Source organism: Daucus carota, chromosome 9 (genome assembly GCF_001625215.2).
Source record: "Daucus carota subsp. sativus chromosome 9, DH1 v3.0, whole genome shotgun sequence".
Taxonomy (NCBI): domain Eukaryota; kingdom Viridiplantae; phylum Streptophyta; class Magnoliopsida; order Apiales; family Apiaceae; genus Daucus; species Daucus carota.
The window spans coordinates 29827063-29852191 of NC_030389.2; the positions used below are offsets into that span (position 1 = coordinate 29827063).

The following is a 25129-nucleotide window of genomic DNA, read 5'->3' on the forward strand; positions in this document are numbered from 1 at the left end:
GATTCGTACTCCAATAACAAAATCCGAACTTGACAATTCTTATATAGCATTGTAAAATATGAATAAGAAGGTATGAGAAATAAAAACATTACAAATAATGAAGTTTCAAACCAGCTTGTAATTATAAAATTATATTAACTAAATCTGGCTTGTTCTACAATCTTAACTGCTGTAACTACCAAAGAATTTGGGGAATGTAACCCATCATAGCTGAACACCTGAAAGCATACTCTAAGCAGGATGGAATAGTCAAATACAGGGCAATAATATAAATTTATTTTTTGAAAAATAGATAATCGTACTTCGTACTCTAAATGCATGCCAACCTAGCCCCAAAGAATTATATAAACAAAACATTCCTCGTGGAGCTTATTGCATCATATATTTTACTCTTGCTAAAATAGAGTAAATAAATACTTCAAAACTTCTTTCGATAATTAGTCATATCATATTGGAAGTGGAATTTAATTTATTTCCATAGTTCCTTTCTATCTTGGATTATTTTAGCATATATTATTTATATTGTTTGTAGTTGAAGGTTATACACCATTGAATCAACGGCAAAGAGAGGAAATAAAGTGCATTTTAGAACTAACAGAAAAATATACAAAATAAAAGCATTAATTTTGCCAATCTTTTTGTAGCATTACAAAACCAAAACATTTCTCCTACCCAATTTTTCCGGCTAAAGTCCAATGCAAGACAACATACTTCAAATATTTCAAGGTACCTGACATATTCCAATAACATATAGTGAAATAACATCTAATATAAGTTATACTTAAACAAACATATAAAACTTACCCAAGATAATATTTGGATTTCGTGGTAGAAGCCCATAAACATGGTTGGATGCAATGACCTATCAGTCAATCTACAAATAAACACCTAACTCCAACAAAAGCCTCTTCAGAAACATGCATAAGCTATTGAAATATAAACAACACTAGTTCAAATTAATCCTGCATTTCTAACAAGAATAATAGTCAATAATCATATATAATACCATAAAAGCAACAAAATTCAAACCTTGATAAAATCCTCAATTTTAAGCCACCAATTTGAAGTCCTAATTACCTGTATAATAAAAAACCAATTAGTAAGATGATATCCAAAATCAAAGCCAAAAATAAAATTAAAGTAAAATGAAATAATCTGGGGAGATCTGTCCTGATTTAAGCTTCTTGCGGCCGAGCCCCTTCAATCTAAACTTGTTGTGACGGGGCAAAAGAAAACCCAACTTTGATATTTAATAATTGCAATAAATCGAAGAGAGATCGAGGTCGAGTGAGAGGGATGAAGGTCGGAGTCGATTGGGATGGAGGTCGAAGTCTAAAGATAATCTACTATATCTATTATACGAGAACATGTCTTTTTCGTGAGAAAATTTATTCAGTTTAAAAAGACCATCTAATCCTTTCCAAGTTCCAACTCTGCTGGATGTACGACGAAGCAATATATTTTATTTGAAATGACAAGCTTATCCCTCCGGACCTGCTTCGAGCCTAATTCCTAACCTTTGATTTCATAAAAAGCGATCATCTCTCTCAATTTTGATCGTCTGCTCGACTCCTTCTCACTATCTTTTGCTCCTCCTCTCTTCCACCCAGACTAAAATACTGATCCCAGAAGGATTAAGACAAGTAAATTCATTTGATTTGAGCTTCAAACTTTATTCCCCTCTACGCAAATTGGGAAATTTTGTTTCACCGAGCAATACCCATCCACTTAACAGCATCTCTCTGCCAAATTGAGAGCGCACAAAATACCCATCCACTTAAATTCATTGTGTTCGATTGAATTCTGCGACGTTTAAATTTGCAGCTTGAGAGAGGCCTAAAAGGTATGTGATCTCATTATTTATAAGCCCCGGGAGTCACTTTAAACATTGCAGATGAAGAACTAGAAACACCCTGTCAAACTGGTCCATTGAAATTCTTATTTTTTGTTGTATGTTTTTTAACCTCTTTCTTGGTAATCAAGAACCCGCCAGACGCTATACATGCCCCAAGGTGTCTCGTTTGTTTTTTTTCCTTGTGTTAAAATGTTAAAATACTAATTAGCAAGTGCCTATAAACCAACTAAAAAAAATATTACGTAACATATTATTTTTGAGACAATAGTTAAAATTGGGCAGGAGGAAAGGTAGATAATACAGGTGCTCTGTTTTGGTCTTTTATAGTTGTTCTGCTTCGTGTCCTCATTTTTCTGGCTACGGAGGATTAGGAAAAGAAGAACTGAATTTCTGCCTATAGTTGTTTTGGTCTTTTATAGTTGTTAAAATGTTGCATTAGGAGAGTTTTTGCTACAACTTCCAATTCTGAAATTGTATGAAATGTTTTGTTTCCGCTGGAGTCTGGATATTGCTGCTAATCATTGTGAGAGTAGAATCTCTTATCCATAAAAAAAGTAGACAATCAGCTGACAATAATTTAGCCGAATCTGTGGTCGGAGAGCAAGCTATAGTGTATTGTGGTGTTAACTAATATAATATTATGATTCTTATCACTTTCATCTGTACTAGTGTGGTGCTTCCAGTGGCGGATCCAGAATTTTACCAAAGGGGGGGCTTCACTAATATTTAAAAAAAAAATTAAAAAAATCTTAAATATCTCAAATACATAATATTCCCTAATTATTTTTATACAATGTCACGAGAAGGTAATTCTTGATCTCTGTTGACATTATAAATATGCATGTCTAATTGATTGCGAATCATGAGAAGCTCCTTCACATTTTTAAGCAAGTGCAAAGCTTGAATCCCCCTGGTCAAGAGCAACAGACTAGCGCAGTAGCCAGTAGTGAAGTCCGAAGAGGTACAGAGCGGGCACAATCTGTTTAAATTCACAAGCAGCAACAAGGGGAAGTGTATTACGCTAGGTTTTTTGTTTGAAGAGTGGGCTGGGCTAATCATATAAAGGACTGGGCTGAAATTTGTTGGGTGGGCTGACTTGTAAAACCTAAAAAATTTCAACTAATATATGAATTTACTATGGGCTCAGGGGTGGGCTTAAGCCCCCTGAGCCCCCCTTTTGTATCCGCCTCTGGGTGCTTCACTCTTAAAATCTTTTACTGGTAAGTAAATATAATTTTGTAATTTCGGTATTGCAGGCCTTTCCCAGTGGGTGTGAGACAACAAACAATCCGTGGCATGCTCATCCTTGGTAAGAAAAATCAATCAGTTGTTTAGGTGCTTTTGCTCAGAGATAAAGGAAGGTTTATTTAGTGGTAGGAGAGGTTAGTGAGAAAGATGAATGTTGGTTCTGGACTTAATTTAGTATTGCAATTATGTAGAGCATCTCCGATGTGCTAGTCTTTGGTGCTAATATTGTTATGAGTATTCTGTTCTTTTCTCAGTGCACTGTTTGCTTGTCGACATGCCATAGTTCTATACTCATTCGCTTACTTTCATTGTCGAGCTTGATTTTGTAAATATTGTTTATGCAGAAAATTAAAGTCTAAATGGTATTTGAAAGGAAAGGTTTAGCAGTTCTCCCCTGCCATAAATTCAAAAACAAAGCCCGGTGATATTCATTTAGTGCTGCCACAGATTGCTAGCAATTACAATGCCTCTACCTGTCTAATTACTTTTATTGAATTACTACAAATGACCTTTCCCTTGTGTAAATTCAATTTGTATCCTCTTTGTGTGCAAGTGTTTTTTGGAAGATCGTACCAAATCATAATGTGAAATCATTATTTCTCTGCCACTGAACTTGTGTGTGTATTTACATGGTCGCTGAAGAGGTGTGACTGTCATGCTATAAGCGTATCTTTAATATTTTGATGTTATAGTGCTATTACACTTCATTTGGTGTTATCTTGTTCGCAGGCTACTTTCGATACTCCTCAAGAGCCAGGCCATATGCTTTAGATATGAGTGGCATGAGAAAAGGTCAAATATGAGTGAATGGTGAAAGCATTGGACGCCACTAGGCTGGATACATTGCATGTGATCATAACTGTAGCACGTGTAATTATGTTGGATCCTACAATCAGAATGAATTCCTAACAAGTTGTGGAGAATCCTCTCAGAAATGGTAAGATATGTTTTATTTTCTTTCAAATTCTATACTTCTAACCAAGCTTTCAAGAAGCCATTACTATTGGTCTCGAGGAATCATATTCCTCAATCATGGCTCAAACCTACTCGGAATCAGTTGACTATATTCGAAGAATGGGGAGGGGATTCAAGTAAGATTTCTTTGGTTAGACAAGCATTGTAAAGAAATTGAAGCTATTGCAGACTAGAAAAGAAAGTAAGTTGAAAGATTTAACAGATAATGTTCAGTTCATATTACTTGATTATAGCTCTTAGGTAAACACAAAATTGCCTCCTGTTTAATCTAAACAAGCTGTATATCCACGTCCTTGTGGTGAGATTGTATGGAATATCTTCCAGGAAAGCCAATATAAATTCAGAATATCTACATTTAACTAGCCAAAAATCATTATGCAATTCGGTGACATTTTCTGCACCCTTATTAAATTAAAAGCAAATCAGCTACATTGATCAGACCCTTCATATTCTCTTGCAAAACTAAGTTATCTAGTATATCGCGAAATCTGCAAAAACTAATACTTTTATTCGCTATATCATCTGCATAAATATTACTGTCACCAGCTTGCTTTTTCTCTTGGCATTTGGCAAACAAACATAAAGGTGCAGATAGGACTAATGTATACTTGGTCTATGTGTTTGTGACTTATTATAGAAAACACTCTTAATGTAATCTTTTCATCCTATTGTGGCTTGCTTCGTATAGATTGATCGAAAAGTCCTAACTAGTACATCACTTGAGCTGAAAGCTTATTTGAAACAACTTCTTGACAAGGTATAGATTCAGACATTTTACATATCTATTATTGTGCAATTATCCAGACACACAAGTTTATAAACTGAGTCAGGTTACACCCTTAAATTTATGTAATTGCCCAGAACAATATTAATGTTGTCTGCCACTTTATCGCGCACACACATGCAATTGTTTTAGTTATGCTGGAATGAAGGTTGTGCTGATAATGATATATATCCACACACATCTAGACACATGCACATGTACAAATACCCGGAATTATAAACTGTTTATTGTTGATTGATGGCATATAATGTTAGGTGCTTCAATTTAATTTATTTTCAGGATGGTGTCTTCAGGATTGATCGTTAGAGTAACTAGCACTAGAGGTATTCTTATTATATTTTAAGTTCTGTGTTGCACTAATATTGGTTGTGTTTTGGTAGGCTTTATTATTATAACTTAGAGCCGACAAACATAAATTTATCTAACTTGCATGTTTACCTTTTCTCTTTGCATGTGTTAAGTTATATTTATAATAAGTAACGTATCAAAAACACAATGTGTTAAAACAAGCTACCTGATTAACCCCTCACTAATTATTTCATATACCACGCTTCAGGAAACTTCTTTAGTATTTGAGCAATTCAAGAAAAATGTGGAAATCCTAATACTAAATCAAAACAAGATAACATGGTAGCAGTATTTGTTTATCTGGCTGTATACGGGAACATAATAGGGAATCTTAATTTTATAAACTTAATACAATGGACTCTTATGCAGAAAAACAGAGGGGGAGAATTAGGAATCAGCTTATGTAAATAATATCTCTTAACTCCCTATTTAATTATTTTTCTATAATTTCTTTGTTCTTAGCAAATAGTCTGAAGATGTTTGCTAAATTATTACCAATAAATCATTAATTGTAAATGAGAGTTAAACTTTTTGCAAACATTTTTATGTTCTTAGACTAGATAATTAAAATTGATATTTTTAATTGATTTTTGTGAATTAAAATTTAGATTATATATTTTTATTTGTAAAATAAAAATTCAAAATGTTAATTTTAATCATCCAGTCAAAGCAGTTAATAATGTGCGCATAAAAGTTAAAAAATGTATGAATTAAAATTTAAACAAATGAAATATTTTCTAATTAGAAGTTTTATGGCCATAAAATTAGTTAAGTTCATTTGCTTATCATTGCGAGGATGTTATCTTCTTTAATTGGATTGGGTTAAGAGGATGTTATCTTCTTTAATTGGTTTTTGTTAAGAAGTTGATGCTAGAACCAGTCCATATATGCAAAACTATAATTGCATGAAATTTTGCAATCGTGTTCATATAAATTTTGCTTCCCCTTTTCTGGTCATAGGGTTGTTACTTGGTTTATATTGGATCGTATATATGAACTTTATTAGCGGGAAAATTTAGGTTTGAGACGCATGCTCGTGCCACTATATTGCTTTTTTAGTTATTAACGATCTTGAAGGTGAGAGCTTAATATGATTGCAGAGTAATAATGTTACATCCTGAATAAAGACTTGCAAAGGTATTCATAAAGCAAACATTAATGAAAGGTATAGCATCTCGCTATATCTCTGAGCAATGTGTCCCATGTGGGCACATCATTCTAAATTTGGTGTATCATTTATTAAATAAATATCTAATTAAGTGCCTATGCTAACAAGTCATGATAGCCTTTTTCTCAAACAGGTAAATGGAGCAACATCCCAGGATAAGAGACAGGCTGAGGATCGTTGTTACAAAGGTTGTTCTTGAACATCTTAGGCTGGCTAAGCAATATAGCAATGTTGCACGTAGAATCGATAAGCACAATGAGCTAAGCCAGTTTTAATATACTATAACAATAGTAAAAACAATACAAGCTCATGAAAAGACACCCCACAAAATTTTTGTTTACTAGAGAGGTGATGTGAGCCCTTCAACTCTAAAAAACAGAGTGCACGTAAAACAGGTTGTACAGAAATTACACTTTTCACGTACAAAAGAGCATACATTCAATGTGGTTGTGAAATGAAAAGTGTAATGCTTGTTCTAGTGTTTGTACTGGTCTTCGTATTATAGTCCCCCCTTTTTATTAAGGGTTGGACCCTATCCTTGTAATCTTTTCAGATTAATTCAATTTTAATATTTAGCAAAAAAAAAAAAAGATAGGAGGATGAAGAACGGACCAAGGATAAAATCAAAGTTTTGGAAAGGAAGACCATAATACATGCCTTTTGTTGGACTCAACTTCTACATAGTATACATTCTCTAACGCTTGATATGATTTAAATTTTGGGTTCAAGAATTTTTATGTGATTTTAATAGATTAACAGACACTCCTGTCTTCTTACATGACATTATTAAATAATTAGAAAAACATGTAATATTGTTTTAGTTATGGGATATAACTATGTAATCGCATGTAATATTGTTTTAGTTGTAGTATACAACTATGTAATCAGATTGTATGCAGTATGCACATTTTCCTTCCATTTCCCTGTGTTTTGAGGTATAATGTCCTAGCAATGAAGTTGAGAACAATTTTATATTTGAGAACTCAACTACTCAACTTGATTATATCTTTGTTCCTCAACTGATATATGTTCATCCAGCGGTGCTTGTATCAACTTTGAGAAAAATATGAGATTCACCCTGTACCTTGCACGGACATTAATGCTAGTTAGAGCTCAAGGAGGGAGTGATATGTTTGGATGAGATGAGAGATGAAAGCGTACTTTTATGTCTGGGATAAGTAAAATGATTTGGGACGATTTTCCGCTCATTTTTGTCAAGTCAATTGTAAGCAAATAACATTATTATTAATTTTTTAATTTGTTAGTTAAAATTTTTAATATATTATTATTGTTTTTAAAATCATTTATATTATATGTAATATTTTAGAATGAGTGCTTACCATATCATGAATTTGCAGTTAGGGTATAATATTGGTAGAAGAGAGAGAATGAATTCTAACTTTAGAATTAAATTGATTGGGTTAGGGTTTGGTTATATAAATGGTTTTATTTTGCAATCGGGTTTATAAATGGACGGGTCGATTGAGCGGTGTGACTGTTGTTTGGTGTCATTAACATCCATCCGTCTAAAATCAAAGTTATTCAATGATTTGTGACTCGATTGAAAAATTTTAAATTAGATGATCGAGTTACAAGTTTGTGGTCAGTTAATTGACCAAACCACCACCAACTATATGTAATTTACTAAATTCAATATAATTACAGGTCTTTAGTGTCAGGAGGAACACTAGGAAAAGTCCCTCCATATTATATATACTGTAGGAGAGGGACGAGAACGTGACACATTTGACTGTTGTTATAAAATATAATTGTTCAACTTATTTTTAAGATCCTTTACTAAATAAAAAAGAAAATCTTAAAACAAGTTATATAATTATTTTCTAGAAATATTAAAATACGTATCAATAATGAATACAAGATATTTTATAAGAGTATTTAGAGTATTAAAGTTCGTTAAAAATTCTCCCAGCCGCCTCCCTCCTCTCTTCCTACTCCATTAGGGTTTGTCCTTTTTCAAGTAAATCGAGGGGCTTCCACTAGTTTTCTCCAGTGGAAAGCCCCAAACCCTTCATTATCTATCTTTTACTCTCGTTAATTTTTTTTTAATAAAATCCATTTTTTTGGGTGTTTGTGTGTCTCTCCTCTTGTAGTGCGTGTTTTGTCTCTCGTTTTGGAGTGTTTGTTATGTTTTTGTTTAGTCATGATTGGGTTTATTTCGTGTTGGATCTGTTGAGAATGAGTTTATTGATATTTTTGGTGATCTACAAAATCTGTATCGAATCTGGGGGTGGTGATTATTGCAAGAGCTCAACTTTCACAACCAAAGATTGTTCATCATTCACGGGTTTACACTTTCGGCATGTTTATAGCTGGTATCCGGCATGTAGATAGCTTGGATGTCTTCGGCAGGTCTATAGCTGGTATCTGACATGTAGATAGTTGTGGTGCCACTTCTCCAATCTCGATTTATGCGATTGGTGTTTCTGAACATTGGGCTAACAATAGTTTTTATGTGATATGATCAATTGCGATGTTACTCTTTCCAGAGATTGTGGTGCAATTTGGATCGTTTGGGATGTCTTTGATTTCGTTTTTAGCTTCAAAAATTTTTAAATCAAGAAACAAATCATTTAATTGTTTTTAGTATGTTATTTGTTTTAACAACCGGTGTATCGACAGTTGGGAGTTAATGAAATCTTTCTTGCATCCGTAGAAAAAAAGTACTCCCTCCGTTTCAATTTACATGTCCACTTTTAAGAAAAATTTTTGTTTCAAATTACTTGTCCACATCAACTTTCAATGCAAATATATATTTCCAAAGTCAATTTTACTCCACATATCTCTTATTTATATTTTCTAGGTCAATCCCATTTCATATATTTTGATCATTTAATGCAATTAATTTGTGAACAACCACTATTCTTAAACTGTGCAATTTTTTTAGAGTGGATATCTAATTTGAAACGGAGGGATTATTAAAGTTCGTTCGTTGTAATAAATCAAAAAAAGAAGAAAGAAGTGTGAATGAGGCATTCACTGAATTCGATACAATTACAGGTCTTGAGCATCAGAAGGCACAGCAAAAGCAATGGCACAACCCAGAAAAAGCTTCCTCCCCCTCTTCATCCTCTCAATCTCTCTCTTCTCTCTCATCATCTTCTCTCTCTACCCTTCTTCTCCCCAATCTCTCCCTTCCAAATCCTTCCACTCCCACCTCATAAATCCCACCCAGTCTTTCACCCTCACCATCAAACTCCTCACTTTCAATCGCCTCCACTCTCTCTCTCGCTGCCTCACCTCTCTCTCCTCTGCTCACTACGACTCCAACAGAGTCAATCTACACATCTACATTGACCATTTCGCAAATGGGTCGCCAGATTTGGATCAAAAGCTAAATGGGTCGCATCAAATTTTGGATTTTGTTGATGGGTTTGTGTGGAAATTTGGGGACAAGATTGTGCATTATAGGACTGAGAATGTGGGTTTACAAGCTCAGTGGTTGGAATCTTGGTGGCCTAGTGATGATAATGAGTTTGCTTTCGTTGTCGAAGATGATCTGGAGGTCTCGCCTTTGTATTATAAGTTTTTGAAGGGTTTGATTCTTGAGTATTATTATAATGAGTCTAATTATAGTCCATGGATTTACGGGGCTTCTTTGCAGCGACCCAGGTTTGTTCCAGGTACCACTTTGAAGATTTATGTTAGATGTTGTATATGTTGTGTGTAAATGTAATGTGTTGCTGATCTATGTTGTATGCTGATTGTAATTCATGTTATGTAGAAGCCTCTAAATAAATTTAGGTAGATTAGTATTGATACTTGCATTACGATATTGTGATGCGGGACTTGATATTGAATATTATGTTCACTGCTCTTTTACTGATGTTCTTTATCATATTATCTAGTGAGTGTACTTTTAGGGATTTGTTATCCTAGACCAGAAGAAGTTTAATACAATATTGTGACTGTCCGAAATGTGGAAATAATTAAGATTGATGATTTTTATCCTCTCAGATCTATATGCACCAATGGTGTATGTACTGATTAATGAATTATATCTATCAGTGAAGTTCTTAGTGTTATTCTAAATGAGTTTTCTGTATATGTGTAGTAAAATGGTAAATATCCATTATTATAGTTTGTGATATAGAGTTTGTTTTTATGCAGCCCGATGCTCAATAATTGTAAATGTTGTAGAGTTTCAATTCCCAGAATCAATGAGGAATGATACTTTTCCGAAATCCCTTTTCTTAGATTTGAATATATGTGTAACAAATGATATGAACTCAGTTCCTACCTTGCCATTCAAACTGATTCTTATTGATAAATTTTTTAAAATAAATTACTTGTTATATCTATTATTTTTCTGAATACTTGTTATATATAAACTATACAGTAACTAAAACAAAATCGAAATCTCATTTTTCTTTTCACTTAGATTCCTCATCACACAATGCTCTGTGGAAATTTGCTTATAGCTTAGAAAAAAGGATTGGTATATCACTGATGCATGATTCCTCTGCCAAATAGCTAGGGCATTTTAGCAACACACATTAGAAGTTTTTTCTTTGCAGGATTGTTTTAGTCAATCACGACTTTTGGGGACCTGAGCTCGATTTTATTCAAGAAACTAAATCAAAAAATGCACATATGACATAACATAATTACTTCTATAAAACATGCTCCCAAAACCTAAGAATATTTAATATTACATGTAATGCTAATATCATTACATTTGTTAAGTAACCAACTCATGTAAAACCTCGACCCATAAGGTGTTAGAGGCCCTTGCTAGGATCATATATTGTTTGACAACATTATTGTTATTCTGTTTGATTTATATATTCTTTGTTGGGTTGATATAGTTCTTGGTGGGAAAAAAAAGTAATATCAAGTTGATGAACTCATGTCTGTCATGGAATACTAATTTTAGCTGCGTCTTCTGTTTGGAATTTGACTAAATGTATGTTCAATGTCTCAATGATATATGTCAGAGCTCCAATAATTTATCCACGACCAATATATGATATACGATTGTCTCTTTAAATTTAATCCCTAAACTTTCTCACCCATATATATTATAAATTAGCAGTTAATATACTTTAGAGACTGTCCAATGGTTGTGCTGAAATAGATGGAGTTTTTGGTGCTAAAATAGCACTCTGTCTTTGATGCATTGTTCTAAATCTTGTTTCAAATTTAACTACCATACATCACACTTTTGAATACAAAATATACCAACTTCAAGTAACCCATAATCTCAAGTACCTTTGCTATCCATTTCCTTCCCTTTCTTCACTCTTTGATGAGGTGACAAATATAACTCCATTTATCTTTTGTTCTACATATAGCATAAATTATAGAATATAGAGTTGTGCTATTTTACCACAATGTTTAAAACACCATTGGAGTGGTCAATTTAAGATTTTGTTATATAATATAGATATATGACAAGGTGTAGCACACCATGGGCTTGCCCTTACCCGAGCTCTCAGCAGTAAAGACATTTGTTCCCTTCCAATGTAAAGAAGGAAGTCTAGATGAATGTATCTCATGGAAGCGAGGATAAGAATTAAATTCCATATCAACTTCATCTTGTGCTTTACAGTTAACAATCCTTGCTTTAGCATAACAGAGGTTATCAATGGCAAGCCATGTCAAGAAAATTGGTGCATAAAAGATCTTTCTATATGCAAAGATGATTACTGTAGCATCTTCCTTATTTACCAACTCAGGTGATAAGTATAATAAATTCTCTCTGACTTGTATTACTCACCAGCAGATTCTGCTTTTTATGAATTTGGTCAAATACCTTTCCTGTACAATATATACTCTTGTACATATTTAAGTATAGTTCAGGAGCCTCATACATTAGTATGTATTTTCTTGCAAAATTTTGCACTATTGGTGAACTAATAATCTATATTTGGTACTAAAATTTTAGTTGTAATAGCATTAGTATGTGTTGAATCGTATTTCTATCACTTAAAGTGCTTCGCCTGACCACCGTGCCATGCTTTTCTTCTTGTTGAGTTGATTTACATCATACTTTTGTTAATGTTGTACTTCTAATCCTCTCACAAATGGCAGGTAAACATGGAAATAAAATTCAATTGGATGGGGGAACACGCCTTTTCTTGTATCAGCTGGTGGGTACCTGGGGACAGCTTCTGTTTCCAAGGCCCTGGAAAGAGTTCCGTCTGTGGTACGATATCCACAAGAATAAGGGAATCAAACCATATCTTGAGGGTATGGTAAGATAATTTCTTACATTTTCTGTCTAGAGGATAAATCATTTTTTTATTTTCCTACATTTATTCCACTTGCATTCTTAATTTAGATATTTGAATTATATTATAATGATATGTAGGTGACGACAGGATGGTATAAAAAGTTGGGAGAGAAAATATGGACTCCTTGGTTTATCAAATTTATTCATGCTCGTGGTTATTTCAATATATATACAAACTTTTTGGGTGACAGAGCACTCAGTGTATCTCACAGGGATGCTGGAGTCAATTATGGGAAATCAGCAGGGCCAGATTCCTATTTACTTGATGAAAGTTCTCTGGACTTCAATCTCCTTGAAATGCAGCCTTTGAGTAATCTGAGGTGGTATGATTTCTGTTTCCAAGAAGTTCTTCCTGGTAGAGTTGTCAAACATATCAATGAATTTGGCTCTGTTCTCAACTCTGTGCACAAATCTAAAACCATTATTTTTGTGAGCCTATATGAAACATCGGAGGAACTTATTAGAAATTTGATCTGCCACTTTGAACGATTAAATACCTTGAACTACATCTTTATGGGTCCAGAATCTAGTTTGTTGCATGATCTTGCAAGAAGGGGGCATCCTGTTATTGATGCAGACAAATTTTTTGATAACACCAGAGCTCCCAATGCAAGAAGTATTCCAGTATCTGAGTTGGAGCTAGTGAAGGATACTTACGTAAAGTCTTACGTGATTAAAAAATCCTTGGAGCTCGGGTATAATTCCTGGTTGGTGGTGGGATACATAGTTCCCTATAGCAGTGAGTCATTTGTCGATTCTTACACTCGGACTTGTGACTTTTTTATGAGCAAAGACAAAAGTGCTTTCTTTGCCCGAAGTTCATCTTCAGCGCATAAAATCTGGGTTGATCAAGTTATAGCCAATCTTGAAAAAATGTCAAATAGAGATGATTCCCTTGCAAGGGATGGCAGACGATTCATGTATGTTCTGGATAAAGTACTGGAGAACAAGATTACCGAATTTGATTTTGGTGTAGACATCAATGCCAATGCTGTTGAAAAGAATGTGTTTTGGTTTCCGCAAATGGGTTTGGATATAGTTCAGAAGAAACTTCAAAATCTGAGTTTGTGGCTAGTTGATGACAATCTATCTTGCAATGCAGTAATCTGTCATAGCAATTAGCGACCAAGTTATGGCTTAGTTTGTAGATCTTGTATGATTGTATCATATTTTTTCTACCGGAATATCATTACACTGTATGAGACTTCATCTGGAGATAAAATACTAACTACACAAGGCTTCAAGAAACTACATCCTATTTATCATTTTATCGAAAAGGAAAATGAATTATAGCTGTGGGTTTAAGTCGGGGACTTAAAAGCTGTCCGTTTGTTTAAGAAGTCTAAAACTGACCTAAAATTAGTTTTAAATTGACTTAAAGCCAAAAATTAGTTTGGTATATTGTTTTCATTGATTTAATTTGTTTAATTTTTTTTTAATAAAAGTTACTCACATTATCCATAAATCACTTTTATTTTCACTATTATATTTTAATAATTAATAAATTATAAGTCGTAATTATCTTACTGTTTGGCGGATGTTTGTTTGGTAGATGTTTGACGGGATTGTTTGGCGGATGTTTGCCGGAGCTTTTTGAAGTGTTTTTAGACTTCTTTTAGCACTTTAGGTTGTTTGTGCTTTTTACGTGCTGTTTAACAAAAGAAGGCTTTTGAATTTTCTAAGCTAGAAGTTAGAAATGCTGGTATATTTTTGGGGGACTTTTTTAGTAATTTGCTTTTTATCATGAAGTTTTTAAAATTTCAATATATAATAAATTTTATGTATTAATAAAGTTTCTTGTATTTTAATAATTTGTTTTTTAAATTTAAATTATCAAACACTCAATTGACTCATAAGTAAAGTTATTCAAGCACTTTTAATAACTTATAAGTCAAGTCTACTTATCACTTATAATCTTTTTCTTTACTTTAAACAATAATTCACTTCTTTTAAATTAAGTCTAACAACCCCTTGATCAAGTTAAGGTATATCAATTCTATACTTGGCTACATTGCAATATGGTGAAGCTAAATGTGATTCCCACATTGGTATACAAGTTCAAATCCAACTGCAGCCCGGATTTTTCTTCACTCCCCTTGATTTCATTAGTTTTCTCACTTTATCTGCCTCATCCCATCTCCCTGCTTTTGCATACATGTTTGAGTGGAGCATGTAATATCCGGGTTGCTCCGGTTTTAGCTTGAGTAAAATCTCCGCAGCCCAGGATCCCAACTCAATATTTTCATGGAGTCGGCATGCCCCAAGCAGAGAACCCCAGACTTTTGCATCTGGTTCCAGTGGCATGCTCTTTATAAACTTTACTGCCTCTTCCATTAGGCCAGCTCGAGCAAAAATATCAACCATACAAGCATAGTGTGTTTGGTTTGGTCCGACATCCAGAGCATGGATCTCGTTAAAATACTGTTTGCCTTTCTCCAAAAACCCTCCATGACTACAAACAGATAGAACTGCAATATAAGAAACTGAATCACATTTGATGCCATCTTCTTTCATGCTCTCAAAAAGATTAATTGCAGTATCAAATTCACCCAGCATCCCATACCCTAAAATCATTGTATTCCATGAGGCTACATCCTTGATAGGAATATGATCGAAACCCTTTCGAGCAAGATCAATTCTTCCACATTTGGTGTAAAAGTCGAGAAGTGAGTTGGCTACAAACAAATGCATATGAAACAGCTTTCTTACGGCTAAACCATGAATCTCCTTTCCTTGTTTAGCAGCAGAAATGTTTGCACAAGCTGAGAGAGCCCCCATATAGGACACACTATCATGCTTCATCCCTATCAACCCCATTTCCGTGAATAACGTTATTGCTTTCAAGCAATCATTTAACTGAGAATAACCTATAATTAAAGTAGTATATGAGACTTCATTTCTAGTAGAGTTGTCAAAAACATTTTGTGCTACACTAAGGCACCCACATTTGGCGTACATGTCTATCAAAGCATTTGAAACAAACAGATCAGTAGAACCTGTTCTAACTGACCTAGCATGAATCTCTTTTCCTGCACGAAGAAACCCCACTCGTGCACAGGCAGGAAGAACGTTTGTAAAGGTAACAGAGTTGGGCATTTCTTCATTAGCCTGCATTTCTCTCACAAGTTCTATTGCCTCCATCTCAAGCCCATTTTGAGCATAGCTCGCGACAATGGCATTCCAGGAGACAACATTTCGAGATTTACTTTTGTTAAACACGTGATATGCCTTAACTGGATGCCCAGATTTGCCATACATATCTATTAAAGAAGTGGAAACGGATATATCTGAATTTAAACTCAGTTTCAAACTATAACAGTGTACTTCTTTCCCTGCAGCAAAACAGTTCAACTCAACCAACACAGGTAGCATACTAGATATTGTGACGCCATCTGGTTTCACACCGTCGCTAATCATCAACCTAAAGATATCCAAAGCGTCTCTACCATGTCCTCCATACTTAAAGCTAGTAATAACCGCATTCCAAGAAACAACATTCCTTTCAACCATTCCATCAAACACTCGCATCAAACAATCCATATCACCACATTTTCCATAAGCAGCAACCAAAGCAGTTCCAACCATCAAATCCCGATCAAGACCCACCTTCATAATTTCACAATGAATCTCACTCACCAAAACAAAATCCCCAAGCATGCCGTTCGACAATGAGCCACAGTTTGATCAAACAAAAGCTTGAAAGCTCGGGGGCTGTTGAATTTTGCATACTGGAGAATGAGCGATGCAGAAACAGATACACTGTGGGGAAGTAAGCCGCTGAGAAGAGCGAAAGCGTGGGCTTGTTTTGTTTGTGCAAGTGAAAGTGTGGAAGAGCAGATTGGGAGAATGTTTAATGAGACGAAATAGGGTTGAGTGTGAAAGTGAGAAAGGTGTTTGGTTTTGATTTTAAAAAGGTTTTGAAGGCAAGAGAGAGCGAGCATGATACAGAAACAAGTGAGCACCGGAGTTAAGTCCAGGAGTGGTTTGTAGCCGGGCCGATTTAGGAAGAAGGCACGTGCCCTTTTAATTTTTTTTTATATAATTTTTTATCATTTTAAATTTTGCAATTTATAAAAGTTTTTAAAAAAATTCGAAATATATAAGTGGTTTTTTAAAATTTGCTTCCAGGTCTATAGCCCCTTGCCATTGGTGTTTTGTACTCGCTCCATTTTCACATTTCATCGCCTATATTGTACCATCTTAAAATTCATTTTTATAATTTATTTTTTGAATATAAAAAAATTAAATATAAAATTATATTTTGTTGGAAAAATAAAATGCGCATCACGTTCTCATCCTCCAGTATATATATAATTCACGAAGATGGAAGAAGTAAATTTTTATATGCACACCTCATCATACTTCGATATATATAATTCACGAAGATGGAGGGAGTAAATTTATTATGTGCAAATTTCATCATACTCATTCGAAATATTTGTTATGTCAATATAAATTATTGACAATTATCAGTTGTTATGAACATCTCAATTTTATAAAAAAAACTTTGAATAATTTATTTCTTTTTTTAAATAATTTGTGTAAATTTATAACAACTTATACGCTAATTCCTGACTCTTTGGATATTAAGAGAGCTTATAATTTTGTTTTTAACTAGTCAAATAATGACAAATTGTGACATTATTTTTTATTAAAATTATTTTTAAACACTTGTAATTTCATTATTAACTTATTTGAATAATAAAATATCTTGTAATTTCATTCATAACGTGTAGTCGCCTCTCACATCGCTCTGTTCTATTTTTCTAATTTTTTGGATTTTTTAGATGAAAAAAAATCAAAAATAAGAACCATCTTTTTTTAGTTTCGAGTATATTAGAAGCAAGTTTCAGAGTCTGATTTTGTTTTCAGATTATTTATGGAATATAGTAACTTGAAAGTTTTAATCTGATTTTGTTTCAGATTATCTAATTATGGGAAAGAGTAGCACACAAGTCTCTCTGCACCTATAAATACCCCTGTAGATTGTAGGGTTTTGGATGGCAACTTCCTCTCTCTCAATACCACAACCCTACCTATCTCTGGTGATAGTTCTCTTGCTCGATTTCAAACTTAGTGGTGTGCAACGATAAATGAAAGCTGTTTATACAGTATTGAAAAAATAAAGGTTATTGCAAGCAGAGGTAGTTATAGACCGCGATGTTGAAGTCAACAAATCCAAACACGGGAAAAAAATATAGTCCTGACATAATATTGATGGATAATATTAATAAATTAACTGTTAATGATATATGTTTGTTGGTTATTATTTTATAATATTTTTTTGTTCTTCGGACATGTTTGTTGTTGTTAATTTTTATATGATATACTTTGTATACGGGAAAATAATTATTCATGCATTATCTGTTTGCTCCGTTCAAGCAACTTTAAATTGAACGCTGTTTAGTTTCGGATATATTAGAAGCAAATTTCAGAATATATTAGAAGCAAGTTTTAGAATCTGATTTTGTTTCAGATTATTTATGGAACATAGCAACTTGAAAGTTTTAATTTGATTTTATTTCAAATTATTTAATTATAGGAAAAAGTAGCACACAAGTCTCTCTGCACCTATAAATGTCGCTATAGGTTGTAGGTTTTGGATCATCTAAACACAACCTCTTCTCTCTCTCAATACCACAACCGTACCTCTCTCTGACGATAGTTCTCTTGCTCAATTTCTAATTCGGTGGTGTCGTTCTTCTACAACGATAAGTGAAGGCTGTTTATACGGTATTAAAAAAAATAAAGGTTGTTGCAAGCGAAGTTAGTTATAGACCGCTATGTAACACGGGAGGAGAATATAGTCTTGACATGATATTGATGGATGATGTCAATAAATTAACTATTAGTGATGTATGTTTGTTGGTTATTCTTTTATAATATTTGTTTTGTTAATCGGACATGTTTGTTGTTGTTAATTTTTATATGATTTAGTTTGTACTCTCTCCGTCCCCCTCAGTTGTTTACATTGGAGGGGGACACAGAGACCAAGACAATGTATGAAAAATGAGTAAAGTTAAATGAAAAATGGGTAAAATGGTGGGACCCATCAATATTTAATAATAGATTTGAGATAGTGGAGGAAGGTAGTGGGTGTAATAGTAGTTTTTATTGTTAAATATGAGATAGTGGGGGAAGATAGTGGGTGTAATGATTGAAAAAACTTACTATTTATGGTAATGTAAAGAAATGAGAGGGACATCCCAAAATAGTAACTGTAAAGAAATGAGAGGGACAGAGGGAGTATAGAGGAAAATATTATTCATGCATTATCTGTTTGCTCCGTTCACGCAACTTTTTAAGTGAAGGCTGTTTATACTGCATTAAAAAATAAAGGTTGTTACAAGTAAGGTTAGTTATAGTCCGTTATCTCACAGATTTAAGTTAGATGTTTTTGTGCACAATCAATCCAAAAAAATTGGAGGAAGGTGACAATGTAAAAACAAACACACAACAAAAAATAAGATTCGCCGTGCTTTAAATTGTTGATTACGTGTAGAAATTTATTTTCATTTTTTTCACCATGAATTATAGTCCAATTTTGCAATTTTATATATATGTATTGTATTACATCAAGATTTTTATAATATAAAATTTATTTTATCCAACAAAAATATTAATTTTGAATCATTAATATATTTTTTTATAGAGAGCCATAAAATTATTGCATTCTACAAATATTAATATTAAATTATTAATATAATTTTTATAGGCCTTGCGGCGGGCCGCGCGGCTTCTCAAGTAGTTTATTAATATATAAAAAATCATAATATAAACTTTTTTGAGTAGTGCAATTCTTGACTTGTTTGAATAGGAAAACAAATTATAATAATTTTCAATTTTTTGTTTACTCGTTTGATACGAAGATAATTTTAATTGATCTAATAATTTTAATGATCTTTTGTCTGAATATATATTCTCGATTCATCTGAATATATATAACTCTTAATTTTAATTTTAATTTTAATTGATCTAATAATTTTAATGATCTTTTGTCTTTTCCAGGCTAGACACTGCAAGTTTTGATAAGATCTCCTGTAAATGAACCAAACAAAGCATGGTAAGACATATCGCTTGCAAAAACTTCATCACCAACCAACCAGAGCATCCAAGTTTATAATGTCATTAGAGAAGACCTGAGAATATTTTTGGAGCCTCTTTTCGTCTAGGAGCTCTATTGCCTCTTGAGAGAACTCCATTATCACTGAACGCAAAGTCATCCATTAATTTTGTTTTTCCTTTATCCCTGATCAAGCTCCTGTTGAGAGAAGACGAGCCTGAATTTAGATTAGCAAAACGAGCAAAGGGATTTTTCCAACATTACCACCAGTGAAATATTGGGCTTCATGCAGAGCTCCCAACTCACTACCGAGCTCAGATGCTCTTCTCCGTTTCTTAGCAGGTTTTGGAGGTGATCCATCCACCACCTCGCCGTCACCCAGGTCGGAAACAATAATTTACTTCTTTTAAATTAAGTCAAACAACCCCTTAATCCAGTTAAGGAATATCAATTCTATACTTGGCTACATTGCAATATGTTGAAGGTAAATGTGATACCCACTTTGTTATACAAGTTCATATCCAACTACAGCCCGGATTTTTCTTCACTCCCCTCGATTTCATTAGTTTTCTGACATTATCTGCCTCATCCCATCTCCCTGCTTTTGCATACATGTTTGAATGGAGTATGTAATATCCTGGTTGCTCCGGTTTTAGCTTGAGTAAATTCTCTGCAGCCCAGGATCCCAACTCGATATTTTCATGGAGTCGGCATGCCCCAAGCAGAGAACCCCAGACATTTGCATCTGGTTCCAGTGGCATGCTCTTTATGAACTTTACTGCCTCTTCCATTAGGCCAGCTCGAGCAAGAATATCAACCATACAAGCATAGTGCGTTTGGTTTGGTCCGATACCCAGAGCATAGATCTCGTTAAAATACTGTTTGCCTTTCTCCACGAACCCTCCATGACTACAAGCAGATAATACTGCAATATAAGAAACTGAATCACATTTGATGCCATCTTCTTTCATGATCTCAAAAAGATTAATTGCAGTATCAAATTCACCTAGCATCCCATACCCTAAAATCATTGTATTCCATGAGGCTACATCCTTGATAGGAATATGATCGAAAACCTTTCGAGCAAGATCAATTCTTCCACATTTGGTGTAAAAGTCGAGAAGTGAGTTGGCTACAAACAAATGCATATGAAACAGCTTTCTTACGGCTAAACCATGAATCTCCTTTCCTTGTTTAGCGGCAGAAATGTTTGCACAAGCTGAGAGAGCCCCCATATAGGACACACTATCATGCTTCATCCCTATCAACCCCATTTCGGTGAATAACGTTATTGCTTTCAAGCAATCACTTAACTGAGAATAACCTATGATTAAAGTATTATATGATACTTCATCTCTAATAGAGTTGTCAAAAACATTTTGTGCTACACTAAGGCACCCACATTTGGCGTACATGTCTATCAAAGCATTTGAAACAAAGAGATCAGTAGAAGACCCTGTTCTAACTGACCTAGCATGAATCTCTTTTCCTGCACGAAGAAACCCCACTCGTGCACAGGCAGGAAGAACGTTTGTAAAGGTAACAGAGTTGGGGATTTCTTCATTAGCCTGCATTTCTCTCACAAGTTCTATTGCATCCATCTCAAGCCCATTTTGAGCATAGCTCGCGACAATGGCATTCCAGGAGACAACATTTCGAGATTTACTCTTGTTGAACACATGATACGCCTTAACTGGATGCCCAGATTTTGCATACATGTCTATTAACGAATTGGCAACGAATATATCTGAATTTAAACACAGTTTCACACTATAACAGTGTACTTCTTTCCCTGCAGCAAAACAATTCAATTCAACCAACACAGGTAGCATACTAGATATCGTCACACCATCTGGTTTCACACCCTCGCTGATCATCAACCTAAAGATATCCAACGCATCTCTATCATGTCCTCCATATGTGAAACTAGTAATAATCGCATTCCAAGAAACCACATTCCTTTCTACCATTCCATCAAACACTCGCATCAAACAATCTATATCACCACATTTTCCATAAGCATCAACCAAAGCATTTCCAACCATCAAATCCCGATCCAAACCCACCTTCACAACATCACAATGAATCTGACTCGCCAACACAAAATCCCCAAGCAAACCGCAAACAGGCAACACACTCACAAACGTAACCGAATTCCCCTTACACAAAGCCCTCAAATTCATCTCACGAAACCCCATAACCGCCTTCTCATACAACCCACTGCCCGAAAACACCCCAATAACAGTATTCCACGAAACAACATCTCTCTCTAGCATTTCATCAAACACCCTCTCCACATCTCTCAACCCCCCACACCTCCCATAAAACAACAAAAGGGTATTCCCCACATAAACATCCAAATCAAACCCCAACTTAAACACCACCCCATGAACCTCCCTCCCCTTCCAACTCTCCCTATAATCATAACACATCTTAAGCACAAACGGAAACGTATGATCATCCGGCACAACCCCACTTCGAATCATCAAATTATACACCCCCAGCACATTACAATCAAAACCCACCACCCCATTATTGCCAACAATATTATAAGCACGAATCAGAGTGTTCCACAAGAATGCCGTTCGACAATGGCCCACAGTGTGATCAAACAAAAGCTTGAAAGCTCGGGGGCTGTTGAATTTTGCATACTGGAGAATGAGCGATGCAGAAACAGATACACTGTGGGGAAGTAAGCCGCTGAGAAGAGCCAAAGCGTGGGCTTGTTTTGTTTGTGCAAGTGAAAGTGTGGAAGAACAGATTGGGAGAATGTTTGATGAGACGAAATGAGGTTGAGTGTGAAAGTGAGTATAAGTGTTTGGTCTAAATTTTAAAAGAGATTTTGAAGGCAAGAAGAGAGAGCGAGCATGATACAACATAGAAACAAGTGAGCATTGGAGTTAAGTCCAGGAGGATCAGTGGAGTGGTCTATAACTATAACCCCTTGCCCTTGGAGTTTTGTGCTCAGTGTACTCCCTCCATTTTCACATAGGGTTTTAAATCCAACTGGTCAAAATTAGTACTCCCTCCGCTGTACATGTTTCGGATTTCTGGACACGCTTTTCAAAACTCTTATAAAATATAATTTTATAATCTATTTTTAATTTTTTTTCTATATAGACATATAAATATCATATTTTTATACAGAAAAAAAAATCTTAGAAATAAGTCATAAAATTATATTTTTAAAATCAGTGTCGCGCTTGTGTTCTCTAATGTATTCTATTGATTGGGACAGAGAGAGTATCTAACTTCACATGACTATTTTATGGGGAACTCGTTTAAATTATTATAAATGTCATTTTACTCGTATCAACATTCAAATCTTTTTATTTAATCATTAATGAAAAATTAAGATCTATTCTTTAATACTGAATTAATTTGAATTTTATCAAAATAATTTGAAAATTAACGGTCTAAAATGATTAGACACGCTCAGTATAGTTACCACCTCAAAACATTTTCAACTCGTTGTCACGCCCCAATTTTCGTATAAATTCAAAATTGTTGATTAAAAAATTGAACCGCAGTTAGAGCATCTGCAACCATTGAAAATCTTTAGCTAAAAAGCGACGTGGCATACTATAAATAAAAAATTTTAGCCAACAGCTCGAAAACTCATACTCCAACCATATCGAGCTATTGTCTATAATTTTAGCCAACCTCTTATGGATGACTAAATTTGTCGAACCTCTACAGGTCTGTAAAAAATCTGTAGGAATGTTAGATATAATTGATGATTACTAATGTTCTTAAAGTTTGTTTTAGAACAGGAGTGATCAGAGTTTAAGCTGGAAGCTGATCAGAGTTTGATGAAGCTGATCAGAGTTTAGTAAAGTCTGACCAGAGTTTGATAAAGTCTGATCAGAGTTTACATAGTCAAGACTCGTCAGAGTTTACACGTGGAAAGAGCTCAGAAGCGGATATACTTCAAGGAAGGATAGAAGCTGAGGAGTGATTTGCTGACTATGGAAACTAAACAGAAAACTGGAGCAATCTTTGATTGATAGAATACATAGCTGATTTATAGGATATCAAATCAGAGATTGATTTTGTAACTGTGTCTATATAAACACAGATTAGGGTTACTCTATAAGAGTTGAGTTATCGAGTACATTGTTAAGAACCCTAGCAGCTCTTAGTGATAAAATATAAATCACTGAGAGAGTTTTTGTAACCATTCAAGCTTTGTGAATAAGAGTTTATTGTTTTCAATCTCTTATATTGTCATACTGTGTTACATATTGTGATCACTATATCATCTTGTATAGTGAGTTTATAGGACCTAACAGTGGTATCAGAGCCAGCTCTGTTAAGATTACTACAGTGAGATCTTAATCACAATCATGTCTGAAAAATCACAAGCTTCATCCTTTAGAGTTCCAATCCTTAAGGCATCTGAATATCCAGTCTGGAAAGAGAGAATGATCATATTCTTAGACTCTGTTGATCCAGAATACCTTGACAGGATTTATGATTAACCACATATGCCCACCAAGCTCTCTGTTGGGCTTGCAGATGAACCTCAGAAGATGGTTCCAAAAGAAAAGAAAGATTATACCCCTGAGGACATCTTGTCAATTGGTAAAGACTCTAAGGTGAAACACCTTCTGCACAGTGCCCTTGATAATGCAATGTCTAATAGGGTGATTGGGTGCAAAACTGCTAAACAAATCTGGGATGCTCTGGAAACCAGATGTCAGGGAACTCAGGCCATAAAGAAAAACAGAAAAACAATCCTTACACAGGAGTATGAGCACTTTGACTCCAAATCTGGTGAGTCCTTGACAGATCTGTATGACAGATTTGTCAAGCTGTTGAATGACTTATCTCTAGTGAACAAGGAATATGATCTTGAAGACTCAAACCTCAAATTCCTTCTGGCTCTTCCTGAAAAATGGGATTTGAAAGTCACTACAATAAGAGACAATCTTGATCTTGGAGAAATGTCTCTTGATGATGTTTATGGAAGACTGAAGACTCATGAACTTGAGATGGAACAAAGGAGCAAACGTCATGGAGGAAAATCAAAGTCTGTTGCTCTAAAAGTTCAAGAGGAGGCTGCTAAAAGCAAGGGAAAAGCTCATGTCACAAAGTCTGATAGTGAGTCATCAAACTCTGATGACTCAAACTCTGATAATCCCTCAGACTCTGAAGAAAGTGATGATGAGATGATGCAGTTAGCAGCATTGATGGTGAAAAGCTTCAAGAAGTTGGCCTACAAAAAGTTCAACAAAGGCAAAAGTTTTTCAAGAAAAGACAGAAACTCTGACAAAGTTTATGACAAGAAGAACTTCAGGAAGAATGAGGGCAAGGAAGGGAAAGCTGGAAAAGCTGACAAGTATACCTGTTTCAACTGTGGTGAAAAGGGTCACTTTGCTTCTGAATGCAAGAAAGCCAAGAAAGAAAAAGAAAAAGCCTTTATCACCAAGAAA

At 34.5% G+C, this 25129-nt stretch overlaps 3 protein-coding genes and 1 long non-coding RNA gene across 4 annotated transcripts; 1 reads left to right on the forward strand and 3 right to left on the reverse strand.

Moving 5' to 3' along the window:
* Window positions 1-565: 565 nt before the first annotated feature.
* Window positions 566-2012, reverse strand: LOC108203350 (uncharacterized). The gene is made up of 3 exons (XR_001803354.2): window positions 1030-2012; window positions 805-926; window positions 566-730 (listed from the first exon to the last, which is right to left on the reverse strand). It is a non-coding gene; the product is annotated as an uncharacterized LOC108203350 (long non-coding RNA).
* Window positions 2013-9335: 7323 nt separating this feature from the next.
* LOC108192563 (uncharacterized) lies at window positions 9336-13879 on the forward strand. The gene is made up of 3 exons (XM_017372226.2): window positions 9336-10019; window positions 12430-12593; window positions 12710-13879. The coding sequence occupies exons 1-3, from the start codon at window positions 9428-9430 to the stop codon at window positions 13751-13753; spliced, it is 1800 nt and encodes a 599-aa protein (XP_017227715.1). The 5' UTR covers window positions 9336-9427; the 3' UTR covers window positions 13754-13879.
* A 648-nt stretch (window positions 13880-14527) lies between these two features.
* LOC108192523 (pentatricopeptide repeat-containing protein DOT4, chloroplastic) lies at window positions 14528-16577 on the reverse strand. The gene has a single exon (XM_017372203.2). It carries the CDS (start codon window positions 16286-16288, stop codon window positions 14690-14692), a length of 1599 nt encoding a protein of 532 aa, XP_017227692.1. The 5' UTR covers window positions 16289-16577; the 3' UTR covers window positions 14528-14689.
* Window positions 16578-19654: 3077 nt separating this feature from the next.
* On the reverse strand, window positions 19655-22698 carry LOC108192702 (pentatricopeptide repeat-containing protein At4g14170). The gene has a single exon (XM_017372180.2). It carries the CDS (start codon window positions 22571-22573, stop codon window positions 20210-20212), a length of 2364 nt encoding a protein of 787 aa, XP_017227669.1. The 5' UTR covers window positions 22574-22698; the 3' UTR covers window positions 19655-20209.
* Window positions 22699-25129: the final 2431 nt, after the last annotated feature.